Source organism: Momordica charantia (genome assembly GCF_013281855.1).
Source record: "Momordica charantia cultivar OHB3-1 chromosome 11 unlocalized genomic scaffold, Mcharantia_2.0 BLBB01000011.1, whole genome shotgun sequence".
In the NCBI taxonomy this organism is placed as follows: Eukaryota; Viridiplantae; Streptophyta; class Magnoliopsida; order Cucurbitales; family Cucurbitaceae; genus Momordica; species Momordica charantia.
This window is the reverse complement of record NW_028275159.1, coordinates 13,389,416-13,410,898: the sequence shown is the minus strand read 5'-3', so window position 1 is coordinate 13,410,898 and position 21,483 is coordinate 13,389,416. Positions and strand designations below refer to the sequence as shown.

Sequence of the window (21,483 nt, the reverse complement as noted above, 5' to 3'; positions counted from 1 at the left end):
GAATATAATCAGGAATATTAACACTGTGAGACGTTTAGAACTTCCATTTTCTGTACACATACATAAAATATATCCTCATATATACCAATCTCAACGGAAGACTATTAATTACACATGGTATAAACAGAAGGGGACAAGAGACGAGGAACACGCTGCACGACGTCGGAAACGTCCAAAGACGTCGACAGAAAGTTTATTCAGCGACGGAAATTGAAGGTTTGGACGTGTCTGGGGAAGAAGAAATCAATACCTCGTTGATTTGGTGTACAATGAACGGTGTTGGAAACCTGCAAAGATGTCGACAGGAATGAACGGCGACGGGAATGAACGGGAACGAACGGTGTTGGAAACGTGCAAAAGAAATAAATACCTTGTTCATAAAAGCCCTGAAGATGGAAAATGAAGGTCTGGCAGCTGACGTCTTTGCACCTTGGAAACGAAGACAGTGGTGAAGAAAATCAGCTTTACACGGTGGCTGGAGAAAATCGACAGCAAACGAGGAAAGAGAATCGGCAGCATTTAATTCATTTAACAAAATTGGGAGTTGTTAATTGGTGAGAGAAAAAAATCTTTTTTGAGGGAGAGATTTGAGGAATTAAGGTTGAAATTTTGAATGGGGCCACAAGAATTAAATGAATATAATTACAAATTAAGGATTCAAATTTTTAAAATTTAAAAATTATAATAAAATAAAAAGCAATAAATAAGGGTAGAAACGGTTTTAAAATAAAATCCTAACTGCAAATATCTAAAATGTAAATTTTGTTTTAAAACCTAACTGCAAATATCTAAAATGTAAATTTTGAAACGACTTAATTAAGATTTCAAAATAGCCCTCCCAATATATTATGGATCCCCCGCTACACCATTATATAATTAAAATGAGAATCTACTTTCTTTTTTCTCTCTTTCTAAGCGACGACAATGTACTATTTTAGCCTTCATAAATTAACATATTTCTTCATTTAAAAAAATGATTAAAAAAATTAACATACTTCCTTATATCGTTAGAATCTCATTTTGCAATGATCAAAACTATCATATTTGGTTTCTTCAAAAAAAAAAAAAAAACTATCATATTTGGTGATAATTTAATGGTTTGAATTTTATTTTGCTTCATTTTAGCATCTCCTTTTGCAATGATTAAAACCATCATACTTATAACAATTTAAAACTTTAAAATTTATCTTAAATTTTTATATTTATTTTATTTTAATTTCTTTCCAATATTTTATTTTAAGAATATAGCTTTGAGCAATTTTTATACTCATCAAATAAGTGAATAAAAGACATGTCTTGATTAAGTTTCTATTGAATAGTGAAAAAGCTAATTTATATCAATAATCTTAGAAAAATTGTAGACATAATTAAAACAAATTAGATATATCAAGGATATTTTTATGAATGAGCTAGTTTTAATTTTGTCTCTATTATTCTAAAAATTTTAATCATTGTAAAATTTTAAGTAGAGTTTTTCTTAAAAAATATTTGGAAGTTGGAGCTGAAATTGAAACATTTAAAATTTAAAGAATTCAACTATATATAGGTTAACAATATTTTTGTACATTTCAACCAATCATTTAAATCATTGTCATTATAGTCTTCCTCATTATGATGGAGACTAAAATGACTCAGATATAAAATTTGTCATAACAAAATAGAAAAATTAAGAAATCAACGAAATTAATTAATAAAAAAGACGGATTATTGACATGTAAACATGGCACTTCAATCACAAAACACAACAAAATCAATCCCGTAGGGAAGAGTAGAAATTTGGAAGAAAATTCATTTCAAAAAACAAGAAAGAAATAATGTATTTATAGACTGTTTATGGTCATTCAAATAGTCACATCTCTTTATCTAAAGAAATAATCACATCTCTTGATATAAAGTCATGCCCATGGCTAGACATATACTTTCATGTAAAGTTGTGTTATTTACAAAAACAATCTCACCAAAGATTACAGTTCTTTAAATTTTAATAAGGAACTTAGGTTAAAAACACATTTGGTCTGTACTTTTATTAAAATAACAATTTAGTTCATGTATTTTCAAATTGGTAGCAATTTAGTCCTTGAACTTTAGTCCCAACCATGCAAAAACTCATCAAAATTAAGAGTTGATTTTTATCATATAACGATTTATTCTTTGTAATTTGTAAACTCATTTGGTCCCTCATCAATTTATCAATCTACATATGTAAGAAGCGTAAGAAAAAAGTTTACGATAGGGACTAAATCGTTACAAATTTAAACTACATGGTCAAAATTATTACATACTAAAGTTGAGGAACTAAATTGTTACCAACTTGAAAGTAAATGAGCTAAATCATTGTAAATTAAAGTTTAGGACTAAATCGTTACTTCAATGAAAGTGTAGGAGAAAATATTTTTTTACCAAGAATTTATTCATAATCTCGAAAAGAAAAATAAAGAAATAAATAACAAAATCAAGAAGTCCAAGAGAAGATGAGTGGAAGAAGATGGGGACAAAAAGACCTAATTTTTCCAACTTGAGTTGAGAAGAGGGACGGTTTGTCCCTATTAGCATTGTTTAAGAAACATGTTTGGAGCATTAGGAACCAATATATTGTCTTTAAATTTTAAATATTCTTATTTGTGTTGATGGCGGTGCCGCTCTTTTGATGTGGCTTCCAATATTACTATGCTCAATTCTACTATTTTATTATCTAAACTTTGAGTTTCTTTTCTTTTTTTTAATTAATTCTCTTCTTTTGTACTTTAGTTTAATAGCGTTTTGATTTTGGTCTTTGGAGTTTGGAGTTGGACCTAAGTTTTCATTCGATGCTTGGTAAGATGATTAAATATTGTCTCTCACATGTTTTGATTTTGTGTTATCGATATGATTGTCTTTGTGTTTGGAAACAATGGGTTTTTTCTATCATTATTCATTTTGTTTTGGTTGATTTTTGTATTTTAATGGACCGTAGACTCTATGATGATATGGGGATGAGTAAATTATATTTGATTCTTGAGATTTAGACTTATCGTTAGGGTTTTCTTTTTGATCTTTGAATTTTCACTCACTCTTGGTATTTGAGGTTTGAATTTAGTTTTTACTTCGTCATTCAAATTTCAAAAATGACATGTTTGGTCTTTGAAATTTGAATTTAGTTTTTAATTGGTCACTGATGTGTGGAAATATTTTTGAAGCTCCACTTACTCCACCCTCGCCCGAACACTTGGACATGGATATAAACTTGGGTCCCTAGAGATGAGGAGGATGAGATAGCAGAGGAGTTTTGAGCACTTAACTTCGACACCGACCTAACTATAATGACCATTAATGCATTTAACGCTGATACTCTGGTGGAGTGCAATCTAGGTGTTAGGAAATCTTCTTTTATGTTGTCGCGCCACTTCTGCAAAGATAAGTCCGGCGTTCAGAGCATTAGAGCCTCACCATCTCCATTTTCTCACATTTCACACGGTATAAAAGAGAGACATACTTCTCCAAGCGGTACAATACTCCTGCAAAATAATAATCATAATAAATAAATAAATTATAGCTCGTCATACTAATACTCTCCTCATCGAGTTCTAACTTAGTCATCAAAGAACGGTTGAGCTCCACGCTAGTGCTAGTTTCTGTTGCAAGTTCATTAAACGACGCACAACCCATGTGGCATATGCCCATAAACAAAAATCAACAACTAAGATTTGAATTTGATTTCTAATTAGTTCCTAAGTTGAGTTGATCATTAGTTGACCTGAAGAAATGACAATATAATATTTAATGTTGACTTCGCCGTGAGTCTCACAACTCGACTTGTATTTGGTTGTTCATTTATAATAATTTGTTCCATTGGCTATTAGGTCCTACCAACCTCGTCCAAAATTTATCCAATGGAGAGTTAGGTTCGTACTATGTACACTAATGTTTGGAAGGAACTAACATAGGTATACTTTTAAGTGTAGGGATATGAATTTTTAATTTAAATATTATATTTTTATTAATTTCATATGATCTAGATAATGATTGAATTTTGTAAGTGACAAATTTTCCACTTTATCCTTTTTTTTTTCCATTTTATATATGAAGTTGGGGTCAAAGCCTATGATGTATGACTATAAATTTCGAAGAGATTCTGATAATTGGGGTGAATTTCATATTGTTCTGAGGAGTAAATCGAGACAAAACCGTAAGATTGTTTTATTTTTATTTTAAGATATTTTGTGGAAAACGTATTAACAAAGAGAAGATTTTAGAGACAATTACATAAATAGCGTAAAATGAATAACATAATCTGAAACACATCAAGAAAAATTAAATTTGTACTATATTGGAAAAAAATGGTGACATTTTATACATGTTAAATATATTTATGCTATAGATTGAAATTTTTAAAGAGGTTTTTTTTTTTTTTTTTTTTACCTAGTATTAATAAAATCTCTCTTTTGAAGAGGGTTTCTTTTTTTTTAGTTCAGCGATTGTTTAGGTAGGGAATTGAACTATCTATTTAATGGTGGTTCGTAAAAAATGAGAGAGATGAGAGAAATTGTGGCGAGTAATTAATGGAAGAGAGAGAATAGAAAGGAGACCTTAATTTAAGAGAGAAAGAGTAATTAAAAGAAATAGTCAATATTTTAGTACAGCAATTACTTGTGTAGGTGAGGATTTGAATTCACTGACTTAATAGTCGAAAATATATATCTTAATTTGAATAAGGTTAAGATTCACATGATTAAAGTAAGTAATGATGGGAGAGACACAACTTGACTACAAAACGAGAGGGAGAGAGAGAATTTTATAAAATAGACAACCTTACCCTAATGTTTTTGTGAATTAATAAAAAAATGCTATTTAAAAAATAAATTTTTAATAAGTATATAATATAAAAATGTTTCAAAAAAAATATTATAAAAATAAGGTTAATAATAATATTCTTTTAAAAAATCCCAAATCATGAAAATTTTAAAGATTAAAAAGAAGTGAAACCTATAACTAAGTTATCAAATACAAAAAATGAAATCAATTATCTATCTCACAAGCGTTTACAAATGGCAAGAAGTAATTACTCAAAAAAAAAAAAAAATACGAGGAAATAATTAATTTTTATATCTGAATTTGAGTGAGTTTATCTATTTTTACGTTAAATTTTGAATTTAATCAAATTGCATTTTAAATTTAGACATATTGCTATCTTTACCTTAAACTTGAATATATATGTTGCAAACTTTTTCATTCGATAGATTTTTTTTTATTTGAAAATTTTTTAAAAAACTATTCTCGTGTGCATTTAATAAAAATATAAAAACCATATATACGGTAAGAAGTTGGTGAGACTTTAAAGAAAAACAATGTTAGAACTACTTTTTTTTTATGAGATATGTGAGTTTTCGAGTTATTTAACGGTTGATTTTGTATATCATCAAACTTAATTTTACGCAAAGTTTATGTTCATCGAAGAAATTAATGATTTTTGGGAGATTTTTATCTTACTTAAAATGAGTAGTTGAATTAGTACCTAGAAATTGAATAAAAAGTAAAAGTTATAATAGTTAACCAAGTCCACCATTCAATTTAATGAAATTTAAAGTCGTCTTACTTGAAAATCATACATTCAAGGGTATTTTAGACCTTACATACAAAATATAAATGATTGAAAGAGAGAGAATCCACTAAAGTAAACTTGTAAACTTTCTTTGGAAATTGAAAAATGGCCAAGCATATTGGTTATTCATATCATTGAAAGGGATTTGCTTATTTTAAATAAGCAACAAAAGTAAAATGAATCCAAACTTTATGGTTACTTTATTTAGCTCTATTCCTATCTTCCCATTTTCAACTTTATTGGACTATTATTGTTCTTTTTTAGTATTTTTTTAAAACAAATATCTTATTTAGGCTAAACATGTAATTTTGTCCCTTTATACCATTTTTCAAGTTTGTCCTTAATTTTCATCTTAAATGTACTGAACATTTTTCAATCGCATTACAAATAGATAATGTATTTTTGGGGGAAAAAAATCTCCACTCCTAAATAAGGAGAATTTACCTGAAAAACTCTAAACCAGAAAAAATAATCACAACCTATCGGAAAGAAAAAAATTACTATGTGAAAAATATTATAATCACATGAAATTTCCTCTCTAATCTTAATTAAAAAAAAAAGAAAAAAAAAACATTCTCAAACTTTTATATCATTCAAACTATTCTTAAATATTTTTTAATTAGGATGAATCCATTTATAGCACTTTGGAGTAAATCAATTTCAGGCACGTTTTGAGTGTGATTTTTGACCAATCACTTTTATCATTCTGTATCAGATTAGGTTTGGCAAATTAAAAATTGATTTTAAGAGAGTATAAAATCATTTTAAATTGATTTTTAAGGTATCAATAGTAATTTTGGAAAATCAACTATACTTAAATTTTTTTTTTTTCAAAATCACTCCTTCTAAGGCCATTACTCTCAAATACACCATCCATATCTAAACCAAAGAGTAACATTAAAATAGACTTTTATCAACTTGATTGGAAATATCGTTTATTTTAATTTAAGGTTAAAATATTATTTTGGTCCCTAAATTTTGAGTTTTTTTCATTTTGCGTTTTTATCAAAATGTTTGTTTTGGTCCTTATATTTTAAAAAGTGACAATTTTGGTCTTTATTTGCAAAATTTTAAAACAAACTTAATATAAATTTATAGTTTAATTTCAATAAATATATTAAGTGTAGTGTCTTGTTGAAATTCTGGTAGAAAAAATGAGATTTTAAAAATAAAATTAAGGGACCAAAATAGCCACTTTTTAAAATACATACATCAAAACGAACATTTTAAAGTAGGATCAAAATAAACATTTTGAAAGTACAGGAACTATAATGAATCATAGCTCAAAGTATAGCAATCGAAATAGTATTTTAAGCTTAATTTAATTAGATAAGAGGCATACTCACTCCATATGAAACTTGAATAAGAATTTTCTAATATTGAAAATATATTCACTTAAACATATTATACTAATAATGGACACCGTCATCAAAACTACTGTTTTAAAATCCATACATCATTATTCTTTTAAGAAACAAATAAAATTAAAAATATATATATATATATATATATATATATATATATATTCAATGTTTAGTGGTTGTAAGAGCTGGATTGAGGAAAAGAAATTAAAATATATATATATATATATATATTTTTTTTTTTCAGATCATCAAAATTTTGAAATTTAAAACTCGTTAAAAACAAGCCTTTGAAACTCCACCTTTTATCTCCAATAAACAAAACAAAAGATATAATGATATATATATATATTTTTTGGCGAAAATTTCTTCTGGTAGTTATTTATTATATATATTTGTTAGTTATCTTGGATGCTATAAAAATGATATGTAGATTTTTGTTAGTACTGAGTAATGTTGTGTTTACGTTTGGTATCATTCTCTTGCTTGTTTTTGTTTTTTATTTACTATGTTTTATTTTTAGTTTTTCGATTTTCAATTTTTTAATAAAAAAGGAAAAAAGATAGAAATATATTTTATAATTATTCCTTGTTTCCTTATTTTTTTTATTGAAAAATAAATAGAATGTTTGATAAACATTTCCCATCAGATTTAAATTTGTACATTTGACTTATTTTTAGATATTTATTACAAAATAATTAAAATAATTTTTTTATTTATGTTTTAAAAAAATAGAAACAAATGAACACAAACTTAATTTGTTGTTTCTAAAATTTCTACATAAGTTCCTTCAAAATGAGAAATAATAACCGTTACTAAATGTTAATGTTTCTCAAAAATTAAAAACAAAAAAATAATAAATAAGAAACTTGAACCTGCATAAATTACTTAAATTGTTTTTGAGAGTGAAGGTAGAATGACTGATTTTGGAAAAAGAGATTTAAATATAATTGATTCTTTAAATCACCATATAAATTATACTTTAAAATTCAATTTAAATTAATTTTAAACTCACCTAAATGATTTTGTCGTCAAAATTAGGCCAAAATCACACACCTTTAAATCCTCAGAATTTGTAATCTTTTTTTTTTTCTTTTTTGGTAAAAATGCACAGTTTTACCTTTAAATTGTTGTGACAGTTTCCAATACCATTCTTTAAATTTTTAAAAGTTTTAACTTCATTAATTGACTAAGGAAGATAAAATATGTCGACAAAATAGAAGAGGTTTCAGCACAATTATTAATAATAAGAATTTTAAACTTATTTATAAAGTATGAAATACATTTTTTTATTTGAATATTTTATAAATCACTTGATTGATATTTTAAAACGACAGTAACATTAAATGTTACTATAGATATATTTTTTTTTTATAAAAGTAAGATCTGAATATATTTTCCACGTCAATACTTAAAATGTTACTTTCTAATTCATCTTTTTTTTTTACCATCACTTTTTAAATTTAAAAAGGAAAAGAAAAATTGTGTTTGTGTGTGCACTTTGTACTTTGATTCTCCCAATTCATGAACATAATCCACTTTTACCTGCCTAATTTAGATTTGGTTTTGGAATATTTATATTTGGGCATAAATTCCATTTCAATGTTAGCATACTTTTTCTTATTATATTGAAAATACAGGATATGAAAATTTGAGTCTTCGATCTGGAGAAAAATAGTTGGTATCATTTAACGTTGAGTTATACTAATGTCGATAAATATTAAAATTTTTTTAATGAATATCTATTGAATTAATTGATTGGTCAGTTTACTTGATGCTTTGGGTTGTTACATGATTTAGTAAATCAAGTAAATTAAAGTTGCACATTTTTTCATGTTACAAAAGTTGATTCTCATGCTTGTGTTTTCATTTTACCCTTCAACACCTCTTGGCTTCAAGCGTGTTTTAATGAGAGGATTCTTCTTACAAAGTTTTCATTGAAACAACTCGATACTAATAAAATAGTTAACAAATTGTAGAAACCATTAAAATGTATTAACTTAATTAATTATCTTGATTAAAACTTGCACTTTCTAAAAAAAAATAATAATAATAATAATAATAATAATAATAAAGCGAATACGTAGTAAAATTTAGGGGTAGTTGTGTAAATATGACAAAATCATGGAGTAGAATAAGTAAAATAGCAATCACATTTAGTTTTTTTTTCCTTCAAATATAGCATTTAAAAAAAAACAGAAGTTCAATTTTAGAATGACAACTTTACCCAAATGATATACATTTGTAATATATCTGTAATATATTTGACTACTGATATACGTATGTGATATACTACTGATATGAGTGTTTTGTTGGGTTTGTAAGGAGTGCAAACAAAGTCCACATTGGCTAGGGAATTAAGAGAATGATCATAGGTATATAAGAGATGACAATTATTTCCATTAGTGTGAGACCTTTTGGGTGAAACCAAAAGCAAAACCGTGAGGGCTATGGCCAAAGTGGACAATATCATACTATTGTGGAGATACGTGGGGTACGAGCGGTACAGTTGTCCTTAACAAGTGGTATCAGAGCCATGAAAACTTAGCTGTGTGGGAGGAATCCTCGAGGGTCAATCAAGAGTGATTGGTGTAAGCCTAATAGTCATTATGGAACTTGTAGATGAATTTCTAAATCGAACAAAAAGTGTTCGAGGGTGGCGAGCAAAGAAGTGCTTTGTGCTCGGGTGACGAGCAAGACATACCCCACCAATCGAGATAAATTGGTAGGAAGCCTATGATAGTCAGGTGGACTGATAGGAAAAAATGAAGTATCTTTGTTCAAGGGGAGGAGATTGAGGGTGCGATAGAACGATACTAGGTGTTCCCACAATGTCAGTCCGTGTAGCAAGTGATCTATCTAGAAGTGCTGGATAAAAGTAGGCTCTCGTTGACAGCCGGGAGTAGATAACTGCATGACTATTCAAGACAAGATAGAAGTGGCCACTTTGTTCGAGGGGAGGATTGTTGGATTTGTAAGGAGTGTATACAAAGTTCCACAGTGGCTAGGGAAGAGAATAATCATGGGTATATAAGAGAGGGCAATTATCTCCATTGGTGTGAGGCCTTTTAGGTGAAACCAAAAGCAAAGTCGTGAGGGCTATGCCCAAAGCGGACAATATCATACAAGTGGAGATACCTGGGCTACAGGTAGGAAAAATGCTTCATAACTCATAATTGGCGATAAAATAATCAATTTTTAGTCGTGATATATGCCTAACCAACTATAAGGGGGACACAAGCTTTGAGATAGATATTTTAATATATCTTTTAATTAATTAGTTGAACTAAGTTGAAGTTAATTTTTTTTTCTTACCTATATTTTGTTCAATACAAATGAAAATTCAAAACATTATCCAATCAGTTATAATATTTTGGAAAAAGCGTGTTTTCGATATTATACGGAAAAGAAACATCATTGTTGGTTTTATTTGGCGCTGTTTGAACATTTTTAATTTTACACTAATTTTTTAATTTATTTTTAGAAACTTTTTTGGAAGATGCCTGATAGAAGGAAGAAGATCGAGGAAAAATTGAACATTTTTCGACAATAGAAGCAAAATTGGAACGAACTACCAAAATTTGGTATAATTTATTTCGTTTCGGAGGAAAAAAACAGTAAATTACGGCTTGTTTGGTAATCTATAGGTAGAAATCTAAATCTTTAAAAAACTATTTAGATTTTTTGTGTCTCGTTTTTTAGAAACAATCTCAAAATTGTAAGAAATTTTGAAAACAAAAAACACAAGTTTTTTGTTTCTAGTTATCTCATTTCCAATTTGTTCCGACGTAAATAAAGATTTTGTTTTATCATTCTTGAATCTATAGGTGTTGGGAGCCATGCAATTCTATTTTTTTTATTAAAAAAATAGAAAGAAAAAACGAAAACGTTATCAAACAGGCTTTTAAAGGCTATGAACTTACTAGAAATGAAAAGATAAGCAATTGGGAAAAAAAGTTAGCATATGAAAAGTCTAATCTAAACAATTCGTCCTCGAATCTAAACAATTCGTCCTCGAATCTAAACGATCTTTTTGTAAAACAAGTTTGAAATCATGTGCATTATCCCACAATTTTGTGCTCTCCTTGGATTCCTCGTCACACATTAGGGTTTTGGTCATGGATGATATAAGTTAAGTTGGGACAATACTTCTTCTGTAGCCCCTCGGGCTCGCGCTTCACATATGAATGATACTGGCTCATTTTAAAAGCAACCTTAAATCTTGCTTTTGAATAAGCATGTTAACCTCTTGCAAGAATTCAAAAGAAAAGTTTGGCACACTTGTTGAAGTGCACTGTTTAGGGAGCAAGTCCTTTTTACATGTTTTTTTTATGTGTCATTTTGAAAACAAAACGATGCACTCCTTACAAATTCTCGTAACCGTACCCCAACTTTCTCATTAATCTTCACACAACTCTCATATTTCTTTTTCTACCACTCCTTAATTTTCTCACTTTTTGTCTCTAATTGACATGGATTCAACATATATTTCCATTAGCTTTCTTTGTTGGTCTCCACATCATTTTGTAATAACTTCACAATTTGAAACTCCCTCTTCGGGTATTGGATGATCTCCCTTGCAACGAATTGATTGGTCATCCTCTTGAGGTTTGGGACAATATTCTTCTTTTTGAGCATATTCAAATTTTACAACTTGTCTCTCTTTATTAATATGGTCAAATTATCTCGAAAAGTCTTCCAAAATGGATCATCGACAGGGTAGTTCTCACGATGTCTTTGTCCTTGGTGAAAGCTTTGTTTTAACTTTTTCTTTGGTGAAACATTTCTGCAAAAACAAGTTAAGCATTACAAAAGACCTCACAACACGTTTATAGTCAATTTTCTCAATCTAATGGGAAAGAAGATAGTTTGCAAGTCAGAGTAATGTATAGCATATTGGGTTTGTAAAGGGTGCAAACAAAGTCCTGCATTCGTTAGAGAAGAGAATGATCCATGATATATAAGAGAGGATAATTATCTCTATTGGGATGAGACCTTTTGGGTGAAACCAAAAGTAAAGCCGTGAGAGTTAGGCCCAAAGCAGACAAAATCGTAGGTAAGAGACGACAAGATGAGAAGACGAATATAAATATGATTTTTAAGTTAACTCAACTTTATTTAATTTTAAGAAATTTGAATTTCATGTATAATAGGGTATAAGGCACAAGACTCTCAAACATCATCTTTTAGTGTGGAAGATCAAGTCAAGTATTGAAAAAATTTAGTTCTCCTTTTGGAAACTGTCACCAACCACCATTGTTAAACTATGTTGGCCAACATTGCCTTATAAAAGACTCTTCCTACACATGGTTGAAAAACGACCAAGTCTGCCAAAGTAAACATGACTCAGCTGTAACTGACATAGAGATTATGAGTTCGATCCCCTACCCTATATATTGTACTCGAATAAAATAAGAAATGACGACTAAGTAATAAAAGGAATGGTGGACACATTGTACAAACAAGTCTCAGTCTAATCACTTGGACACGAAAAAAATTAAAAGATATTAAGAGTCTCTTTAGTAATGTTCTCGTTTCTTGTTTCTTATTTTCAAATTTGTTGAGAAACTTAAGCATTGGTAGTTATAAACGTTTCTTGATTCTTTTCTCAAAAGTGTATAGAAAGTTTGGAAACAATAAAATGAAGTTTTTTATTTTTTCTTCCATTTTTAATCTGTTCCAAAATATAAATGTATTAATTGAAAAAGATGTAGAGATTTCTATTATAGAGATTATGCAATTTTAGATTTCTTTATAAAATGGAAGAAACAAGAAACATAAATATTATTACTAAATTGACCCTAAACACCCTTACTCGAGACGCTTCATGACACGATTTGGCACACATATTGGACGGCTTATAGATGTGCAACTACCTCCGCCACCATTATAGGTCGATTATAGCTTGACTTATAGGTCGACCTTAGCAGGTCAACTTTGCCCAAGGTCAATCCGTTCACACTACCATATCTCCTAAGTAAAAAGGACCCTGACCATTCAAGGTATGTCATTTCCTCTCAAGTCATCCTTTATTTCCCTCCTCTTAAACTCATATATATTGACTTATGCATCTGAATGTGCTAGGTTGACACCATGCTGACATTTCACTTACCGTCTTTTTGTGCAGGTCGTCTTTACCTCAACTTCCCGAACCAAGATTTTGTGTTGACTATCAACTCTCTCGATCTTCCAAAAAACAAGATCTCATCCTTTCCCTATCCACAATTCGTCAGGTCAACTTCATACCCCCCATTTTGCTACAACAATCACATTTATATAATCCAACCCTCCCATAGGTTTTCTCTATTTTGTAAGCCATGCCAATTAGATGTGAGCTTTTCTTTAAAAGATAATATTATATGAAAATGGAGGAAAAGGGAAAAGGGAAAGAATCCAATTCGTACACTTTTAAAGATATCATTTGTGATCCTCCAAAATTTGGAAACAAATAAAAGATAGAGGGTGTATTCGATTCTTTTAACAAAGTAAAATCATCTTTTGTTTGCTAATTAAAGTAATCCAAAGCCATTTCAAAACAATAATAAACAACTTTACAAGATGGAAGAGTGCTATCATATCTATACTATATTAAAAAGGTAGGATGTAGGAAAAACATTTTTAGACACTTTTGCCCTTTACTAAATTTACAAATTATGCCATTAATATATTATTACAAATATTAAATTAATTATTAATTATTAATTATCAATACTATAAATGCATGGAATATAAAAGGTTAGATCTATATCTATATATATACTATATTAAAAAGGTAGGATGTAGGAAAAACATTTTTAGACACTTTTGCCCTTTACTAAATTTACAAATTTACAAATTATGCCATTAATATATTATTACAAATATTAAATTAATTATTAATTATTAATTATCAATACTATAAATGCATGGAATATAAGAGGTTAGAATGCAAAAAGTTTTCCAACAACATAAAATTAATTTTTTCTTTAATTAAAATTCATACTAGAATTTCAAGAGTTTTAGAATTTGAAAAGCTTTTATGACGTTTTATTCTCTACTACTATAAAAATAGGTTTTCTTCTACATGTTTTTCACAAGTTTCAATACTTTTTTATTCTTAGTTCCTTGAAACATCTCTCAAAGATGATTCAATCTTGAAAACATCTCGAGATATTTGTGACATATTCATCAAGTTGCAAGAGAGACATATGTTGAATCTACATATCTCGAATACTAGGTTTGTAACATTACCATTCCACAATTTTACAAAGTTGAATAATAGTATCTGTCAACCAATCTTCAAGAATGAGCATATTTACTCTAAAAGATGAGTGTATAGTAAGTACTTGGATTTTTTTTGTTACTATTGTTATTTTTCTAATTAGTGTGTTTTTTATTTAGAATGTTTCTTTTTTTAGCAATTTTATTTAGTTTAGGATTTGGACTTTTTTTTTGTTACTAATGTTTTTTTATTGTTTAGTGTATTTTTTTATTTGGAATATTTTTTTTAGCAATTTTATTTAGAATATTTGTTTAAAATATAGATAATTACAAGCTCATGTTCTTATTGTTGAAAAAAAAAACAATCATAGAAGCCAGTATATAAAAAAATGTTTAATTAATAAATTAATTATAAACAATAATTTGTATAGAATCGTAAAAGGTGGAATATAAAACTTTTGGTCATTTTATTTTCTAATATTATAATTTGACGAATTTTTCTTTAATAATTTTAATTATAATATAAAATTAAATCAATAAAATAATTTAGTTTTAGTTAAAAAATTCAACATATACAGCCCTAAACAAATATTTAATAAACAAACAAAATATTAAAAAAATAAAATAAAGGACCCATATTAGGTTGAAATAATTTAAAAATAAAAATATTAAAATACCTATTTACTTTTTTATTAATATATATTCTTTTCCTTTACTTTTAATTTATTTATTTACAAAATATATCATTAACAATTAACTATAAATAATATATTTTAAAAATAATTATAAATAGTACATTTTATTATTAGTAATTAGCTGTCAATAATAATAAATATATATAAAAATTAATCTTAATTATTTTTTAAAATAATTATACTTAAAATATTTTACGTGAAATTATATAAAATTTAAGTTACCTTATAATTAAAAAGAATTTATACGTGCATTGCACGTGGTAATAGACTAGTTCTTTTAAAGGTGCATAAAATGCTCTTTGCTGTGCTATCATTTCAACATTTTCCCTCACTAACATATTTGCAAAACTATAAGAATAAGTTGTTTCTTATTTAAATTATATTTTTTTGTGTGAATTTCATCTCTATACTATTAAAAATTTAGATTTTACCAATATACTTTAAATTTAGCAATTTATAAGACGCAGTCATTTAACGTTCTCATTTCATGTTGTTTTGTTATTGTTTCCAACTTTTGAGAAACATAAGCGTTTGACAACTGTTCTTGTTTTTGTTCGTTTACTTTTAGGAAATGTTTCTAAAGTTAGTATAGAAATTTTGAAAACAATAAAATCAACTTTCTTGTTTTTTTTCCAAGATTTTCCAAAAGATAGGTCATGCATTATATTATTATTTTTTATTTTTAAAATGCATAATAAATATCAAAAAATTAAAATATAACATAAAGAATTTGAATATTTAATTTTAAATTTTAAATTTAATATAAAACTTTTATTTTTTTTAATCTAAAATTGTAGAGAATAAGAAATAAAAAAAAGTTACCAAACATTTTCTATTTCTTCTTAGAACAAGAAACAAAAAATGGTTTGAATGTAGTTATATAATTCTTTATTGAAAATGAGAAAATAAAAAATAAGAAACAAGAAATAAGAAACTAGAAACTAGAAACATAAACATGCCAAACTTGCCCTTATTTCCGTTCTCTAAAATTGAAAGTTTTAATCTCTCATCCTTATATATTTATTGTTATTTGGTAGTGGTATTAAATAGGAAAATTTTTTAGGTTGTTCATATGGTTAATAATTTTTCAACATCGATAAAGAATATTGACATTAGTACATTATAATTAAACTTTCAAAAGTAAAAAGAGAGAAAATCGACACAAACATATAAATATTGACATTAGTACATGTTGATGCATGGATTTCGATCCTCCGGTTCTCCTCCTCGCACCCACCAAACTTGTTGATTCGGGACTAGTACCTGCAAAACCAAATCGAGCTAAACCGGTGTGACTCTAGTCACACGGGCTCCGATGCTTAAGTTAGCAAGAGAATAACGTAAATGCAATCAACTTTTTAGATGCCTCTACCTCTAAGGTTGGATCGCTACTTATAGCCGTGAAGTTGTTCCAGAACTTTCCGTAGCTAACCCTAATTCACCGTTGCAGGGCGTCGGCGAAATCGTCAGTCGAAGATGGGGGATCGTTGGCTGGGCCGTGGGCTGAGCCCCGGGTTGGGACCGAGCCCCGGGTCAGGACCGAGCCCCTCGTGGCCCAGTGGGCTTCCCTCCGATCGTAACCTGTAGCTCGACTATCGATTCCCGTTGCATAACAGTTGCCCCCTACTCTCAATGCGATACTTTCGATCTCATTGGGAGTATAGCTTTTGTAGTGACCTATCTTGTCATGTAGGCCCGTGATCCAGGAGAATGCAAGTTTTTCGGGGTTCGCATCGAGAATGTTTCGGTCTAATGGTCAAGGATCGTGGCGCGAGTTGATTGAGTTGTCGAATCATTGTGGGCTCATGGCACCCTAGTTGCAGTGAGCTGACTTATCTTCACGAGACACAAGAAAGTGTATGTCGAATTTCCCTTTCCTTGCAAGACCCGAGGCAACCTGTCATGCAATTGTCACATCTACAGTAGACCCGTGACTTTGAGAACACGAGGTGTTGGGTATCGAGCCGAGAAGTCACAAGAGTGTTGGGTACCGAGCCGAGTAGTCACAAGGGTGTTGGGTACCGCGCCGAGTACGCTTCGGTCCGTTCGGTAAAGACCTCTGGACCGAGAACCGTGCTATGAGTTAAGGGCTATTTAAACCCCTTCATCCTCTCCATTTCTTGTCAATCTCCTTACAAGGTATTCATCTCTCTACCCTGCTTTTTGTCGTGTTTTCTTTTTTATATGGCTGGTCTTAATTTCGAATGGACCTCCTCGGATGATGGGTCATCGTCGCATCCTTCGTCAGAATCTCAGTCCTACCGTCCGTTTTGGATGGATAAGTCCACTCTTACGGCGAGGGACCTGCGTCGCTTGCGTTTTAAATACCGTATCCCGGATTCGGTTAGCCTTCGTCTTCCGAATCCGGGAGAGAGTATTGACGGCTCTTATCCCGGTGAAGTAGTATTTTATGCCGCGATGTTCCAATTTGGAGTTCGCCTACCGTTGCCTCTTTTCCTTCAAAACTTTTTAGCTTTTAATCAAGTAGCTCCTTCCCAAACCGTCCCGAATGGGTGGTCTACTTTGATCAGTTGCTTTATTTTGTGGTCGTACCTCGGGGGCGAGCAGCCTCTAATCGCCGCAGATTTTATGTCGCTTTATTATCTCAAACATAGCCCCGATGATAACTTTCATTTTTATGTTAGCTCCCGGAACCAAGTTCTTGTTATGGGTCCCTCCTCAGTGAAGCATTGGAAGAACGAATGGTTCTTTGTTGGCGGTGACTGGCTAGCCCGTGACGAGAGAGGGTTGTATTTTCCCGTCCCGACCGGGTGTAGGGAGTTGGGTAAGTAGCTTCCGAGCTCCACCGGGACTTTCGTAAACGTCGATTCTGATATTCCTTTTCTTGTTGGCAGTTTCCCGCAATTGTGAGCTTACCGCCGAGGCGACCACTTTCTATCATACCGTTATCTAGTTACCGGATATTGAGCGTTGGGGCTCAGATTTGGTTACGGAGAAAAACTTAGTAGATTTGGCTTGGCTCTCCCATGTAACCCTCGAGGTCTTTGTCGAAATCCTTTCTTCACTTTGCATGAACGTCGCTTTTTACCTTTATCTTTATTTGTAGAAATGTCAAGACGGAGTGCTTCCTTGTATGAAAGAGAGCGTCGTCGAAATGTCCGGGGTTTAGGGGCCGGCTCTAGTCAGGCTTCGGATATCGAAGTGACTGATTTGACCGAGGAGGAGCTCCCTTCACAACATGCTCGATCTTCCATGCCTCCGACAGCTCCGAGGCATTCCGCCCGACTTCATGGGACATCTATCCCGTCCTCCCCTCGAGGTCATCGAGGGAGCTCCTCTTAAGCCTCAATCTTCCCTTTCTCTGGCCCATATAATGTTGATGCTGACGGGACAGCTTACCTGGAAAGAGCATTTAGTCTCTGGCAGGGCCTCGGCGACTCATCAAGCGGGTCGGATTTTGGCCTGTCAAATCCTCAGCACAGTATCAGCACATGCCTTAGTGATCTCCACCAGGTGAGTGCTTTGTAACTTTAAGTATTTGTCATAGCATCCTCTATTAACGTCGAATTCTATCAACACTATCCTTGGCAGATTTTCAACCGTCTGGTGGCATTCTCGGGTCGGGTTGCTGATGAAATTAACTATCTCCGCTGTCATTATGCCCCTCGGGAGGAGCTGGAACAGGTCATTTCTTCCTTCAACCAGGCCAACAGCTTTCTGGAGGGTACCCAACGTGAGTTGGAAACGGAGAAGAGAAAATCTCGAGACGAGCTAGCTAACCTGCAGAGGAGACTTGACGAGGCCAACGCTCGACTCTCTAATTCTGAATTCTTGGCCGGGGAATTCAAGAAAACTCATGAGTACGTCGACTTGCAAAACTCTGCCATGGAGTGCGGTGTTTCCTGGTCTCTTCGCCAGGTTTCTACTCAACACCCTGACATTGACTTTTCCTTCCTCCCGGAGCGTTTTAGGGCCGAGCGTGATGCTCCTGACGACATGGATGACGACGACGACGAGTAATAGGGTAGCTTGAGCGAGTCGTTTTACGGTTGACTTTTATGTGCTTTGTCACTACGTTGCTTGTATTTCTTTTCTTTGGAATTATCAATTAACCCTCTTACAAATCACTTATTGGCTTACGGCTCTAACTCTGATGGAGTTTTGTTGCTTTCATTTCCGTAGGTTTCTAACCCGTTGGCCATTGCCAATGGTTTTACACCCGCTGTCGTTTTTGGCCTTTTACTCCATCTCATGTTTTAACCGTGCTAGGTCAATCGACCCGCTTCTGGTTTGGCTGTGTTGAGATTGTTTAATTGGTCTTTCCAAATGTGTCGATTAAAGTAGATTCGTGCTCCGTCGCACGTGGTCGGCGTCGAGTGGTGGTCGGACCCGAGCCCTGCTCAGTCGAAAATAAGACCTATTGACAAAAATAGGCTATCTCATAAAACTGCCGATTAATGTAGATTTGTGTCCGTTCGCACTTGGTCGACGCCGAACAGTGGTCGGACCTAAGCAGTGGTCGGTCCCGAGCCCTGCTCGGCCTGCTCAGCTATAGCTGGTTTTACCGTCGCCGTGTAGAGTTGGATTTACCAAGCTTACGTCACCGAGTAGCCGTAGTCGGTACCTATTGCCCCTACTCTCAAGGTAGTGTATTGTCTGTATCTTTTGAGAGTACGCTTGTAGACGAGGCAAATCGTTTTATCAAAGTCGCTCGGTATCTCGTTTTGGATTTAGGAGACATAGTTGACAGAGAACCAAACAAATGGATACTTTATTGAATAAAAGAAATAATAATTAGAAATCATGCTAAAAGTAGAGAAACAAAAATAAAGGAAGAAAGGAAAGGTCAACAGCCCCCCATTAGTAGAAGTCCTGTCGTTGCACCTCATTGAGGTATAGTAGCATTCCCGCGACACTCGTTGTTCTCCTTTAATCTCTCCTACTCCACCCGGTGTTGGGAACTTCATGGACTGGTGGTATGTGGATTGTATTGCTTTGAGCATATGCATTGTCAGTCTTCCCAATATTGCGTTGTAGGAGGATATGTAGTTAACGACCAAAAAATCCACCATCTTGGTGACACTCTTCGGCCCACTTCCGAACGTTACATGCAACTCTACCCTCCCTTCGGGAATGACCCGTTCCCCTCCAAATCCTACCAGCGGTGCTGGACTGCTCTTAAGCACCTTTTCTTCTAGATCCATAGCTTTATAGGCTGTCCAGGAGACGATATCCGTCAAGCTGCCCCCATCCACCAAAATTCGATGTACTTTCACATTTGCTATCTTCAAAGCGATAACTAGTGCATCGTTATGAGGGTGGAGGAGGTGAGTCGCCTCGTCCTCTAAAAACTCGATCGTCACCGATCGGTTTGTAATATACGCGTGGTAGACCTCATTTTGTTAGCGGTTCGCCCTAGCTTCTCGCACATCTGCTTTTCTTTTTCTCCCAGATTCTCTTTCTATGGGGCCTCCCATTATAGTTCGAATCTCTCGAGCAGGAGACTTGTCGCTTTCGCCCTTTTGTGTCGCTTTAGAGTCCTCTACATACTCTTTGAGGTAGCCCTTTCGGATTAGTCCTTCCACCTCTTTCTTGAGATCAAAACAATCCTGAGTTGCATGGCCGTGATCCCGGTGGAAAAGGCAATATCGGCCTTTACTTCGTTTAGTTGACGGGGCCTCCATCCTCTCCGGCCACTTAAGCAACCTTTGGTCTTTGATATCCATCAGCACTTGCTCGAGTGGAACGGTGGTCGGGGTATACTTTTCAAATTTTCGGGGTGGATCTTTCTGGCTACTCCGATCCCTCTTCTCCCATCTCGACCCTTGCGGTTTATCTCCCGACCTCTCCCTCTTTTGGTCGGTTCGCTTTCCGTCTGGCTCCCTTTTTTAGTAGAAGAACTCACCAGCGCTCATGTACCTCTGAGCTCGGCTCAGCGCCTCCGAGAAGGTACTCGGTATTTTCTTTCAGAACGAAAATGACAAATGCTCACCCCTGACGCCGGACATGAAGGCCAGTAGAGATACAGCGTCTGTAAGGCCTTCTACCTGCAGCTTCTTCTCGTTGAATCGAGCTACATAGTCGTGTAGATTCTCTGTCGTCCTCTGTTTAATAGTTAAAAGATAAGCCACGGATCGGCTCCGACACCGTCCCCCTACAAACTGGGTCACGAATGCTCTGGCCAAGCTCTTGCAACTCGAGATTGACCCTCGTTTTAATTGTCGGAACCATATTCTGGCCGACCCGTTTAATGTAGTCGAGAATACCCGGCACCTGACCGCCTCCGACAGTCCGTAGATATCCATCTATTCCCGATAAGCATCTAGATGGTCCACTGGGTCGGTCGTCCCGTCGAATTGTTTCACCGTGGGTAGCTTGAATTTTGGAGGGACCTTCTCTCTCATGATCTCCTCCGTGAATGGTGAGTTGACTTGATCCAGTAGTTCTTCGAGGTCGAATCCCTTCTCCTTTTGGTTATGTCGCTTCTCCGAAGACTCTGGCCGATCTGTTGGTTTGCCTTTGTCGAGACTTATTGACTCAGAGTTTCTGTTATTCTGGTTGCTCTCACCCCCGTTTGGTGCCGGCGATTTATGTTGCTTTCTTATCTTTTGGGAGTCGAAAATCTGGGTTCGTCGCCTGGTATTTCCACCTATCCGCAACTTGCTCCCTACATTGTTTGTTGATTCCT

The 21,483-nt window shown here is 32.9% G+C and overlaps 1 protein-coding gene across 1 annotated transcript; it reads right to left on the bottom strand.

Moving 5' to 3' along the window:
• Nucleotides 1–20,197: 20,197 nt before the first annotated feature.
• LOC148208133 (uncharacterized) lies at nt 20,198–21,100 on the bottom strand. Its single transcript, XM_088120120.1, has 2 exons — nt 20,778–21,100; nt 20,198–20,678 (listed from the first exon to the last, which is right to left on the bottom strand). The coding sequence occupies exons 1-2, from the start codon at nt 21,098–21,100 to the stop codon at nt 20,198–20,200; spliced, it is 804 nt and encodes a 267-aa protein (XP_087976246.1).
• Nucleotides 21,101–21,483: the final 383 nt, after the last annotated feature.

Excerpts from the sequence above, each read along its gene's own strand:
- LOC148208133 (XM_088120120.1), bottom strand. The coding sequence starts at position 21,100 with ATGGATATCTACGGACTGTCGGAGGCGGTCAGGTGCCGGGTATTCTCG. Across the intron at positions 20,679-20,777 it reads GGCGTCAGGGGTGAGCATTT|GGAGCCAGACGGAAAGCGAA; the intron begins GTCATTTTCGTT and ends CTACTAAAAAAG.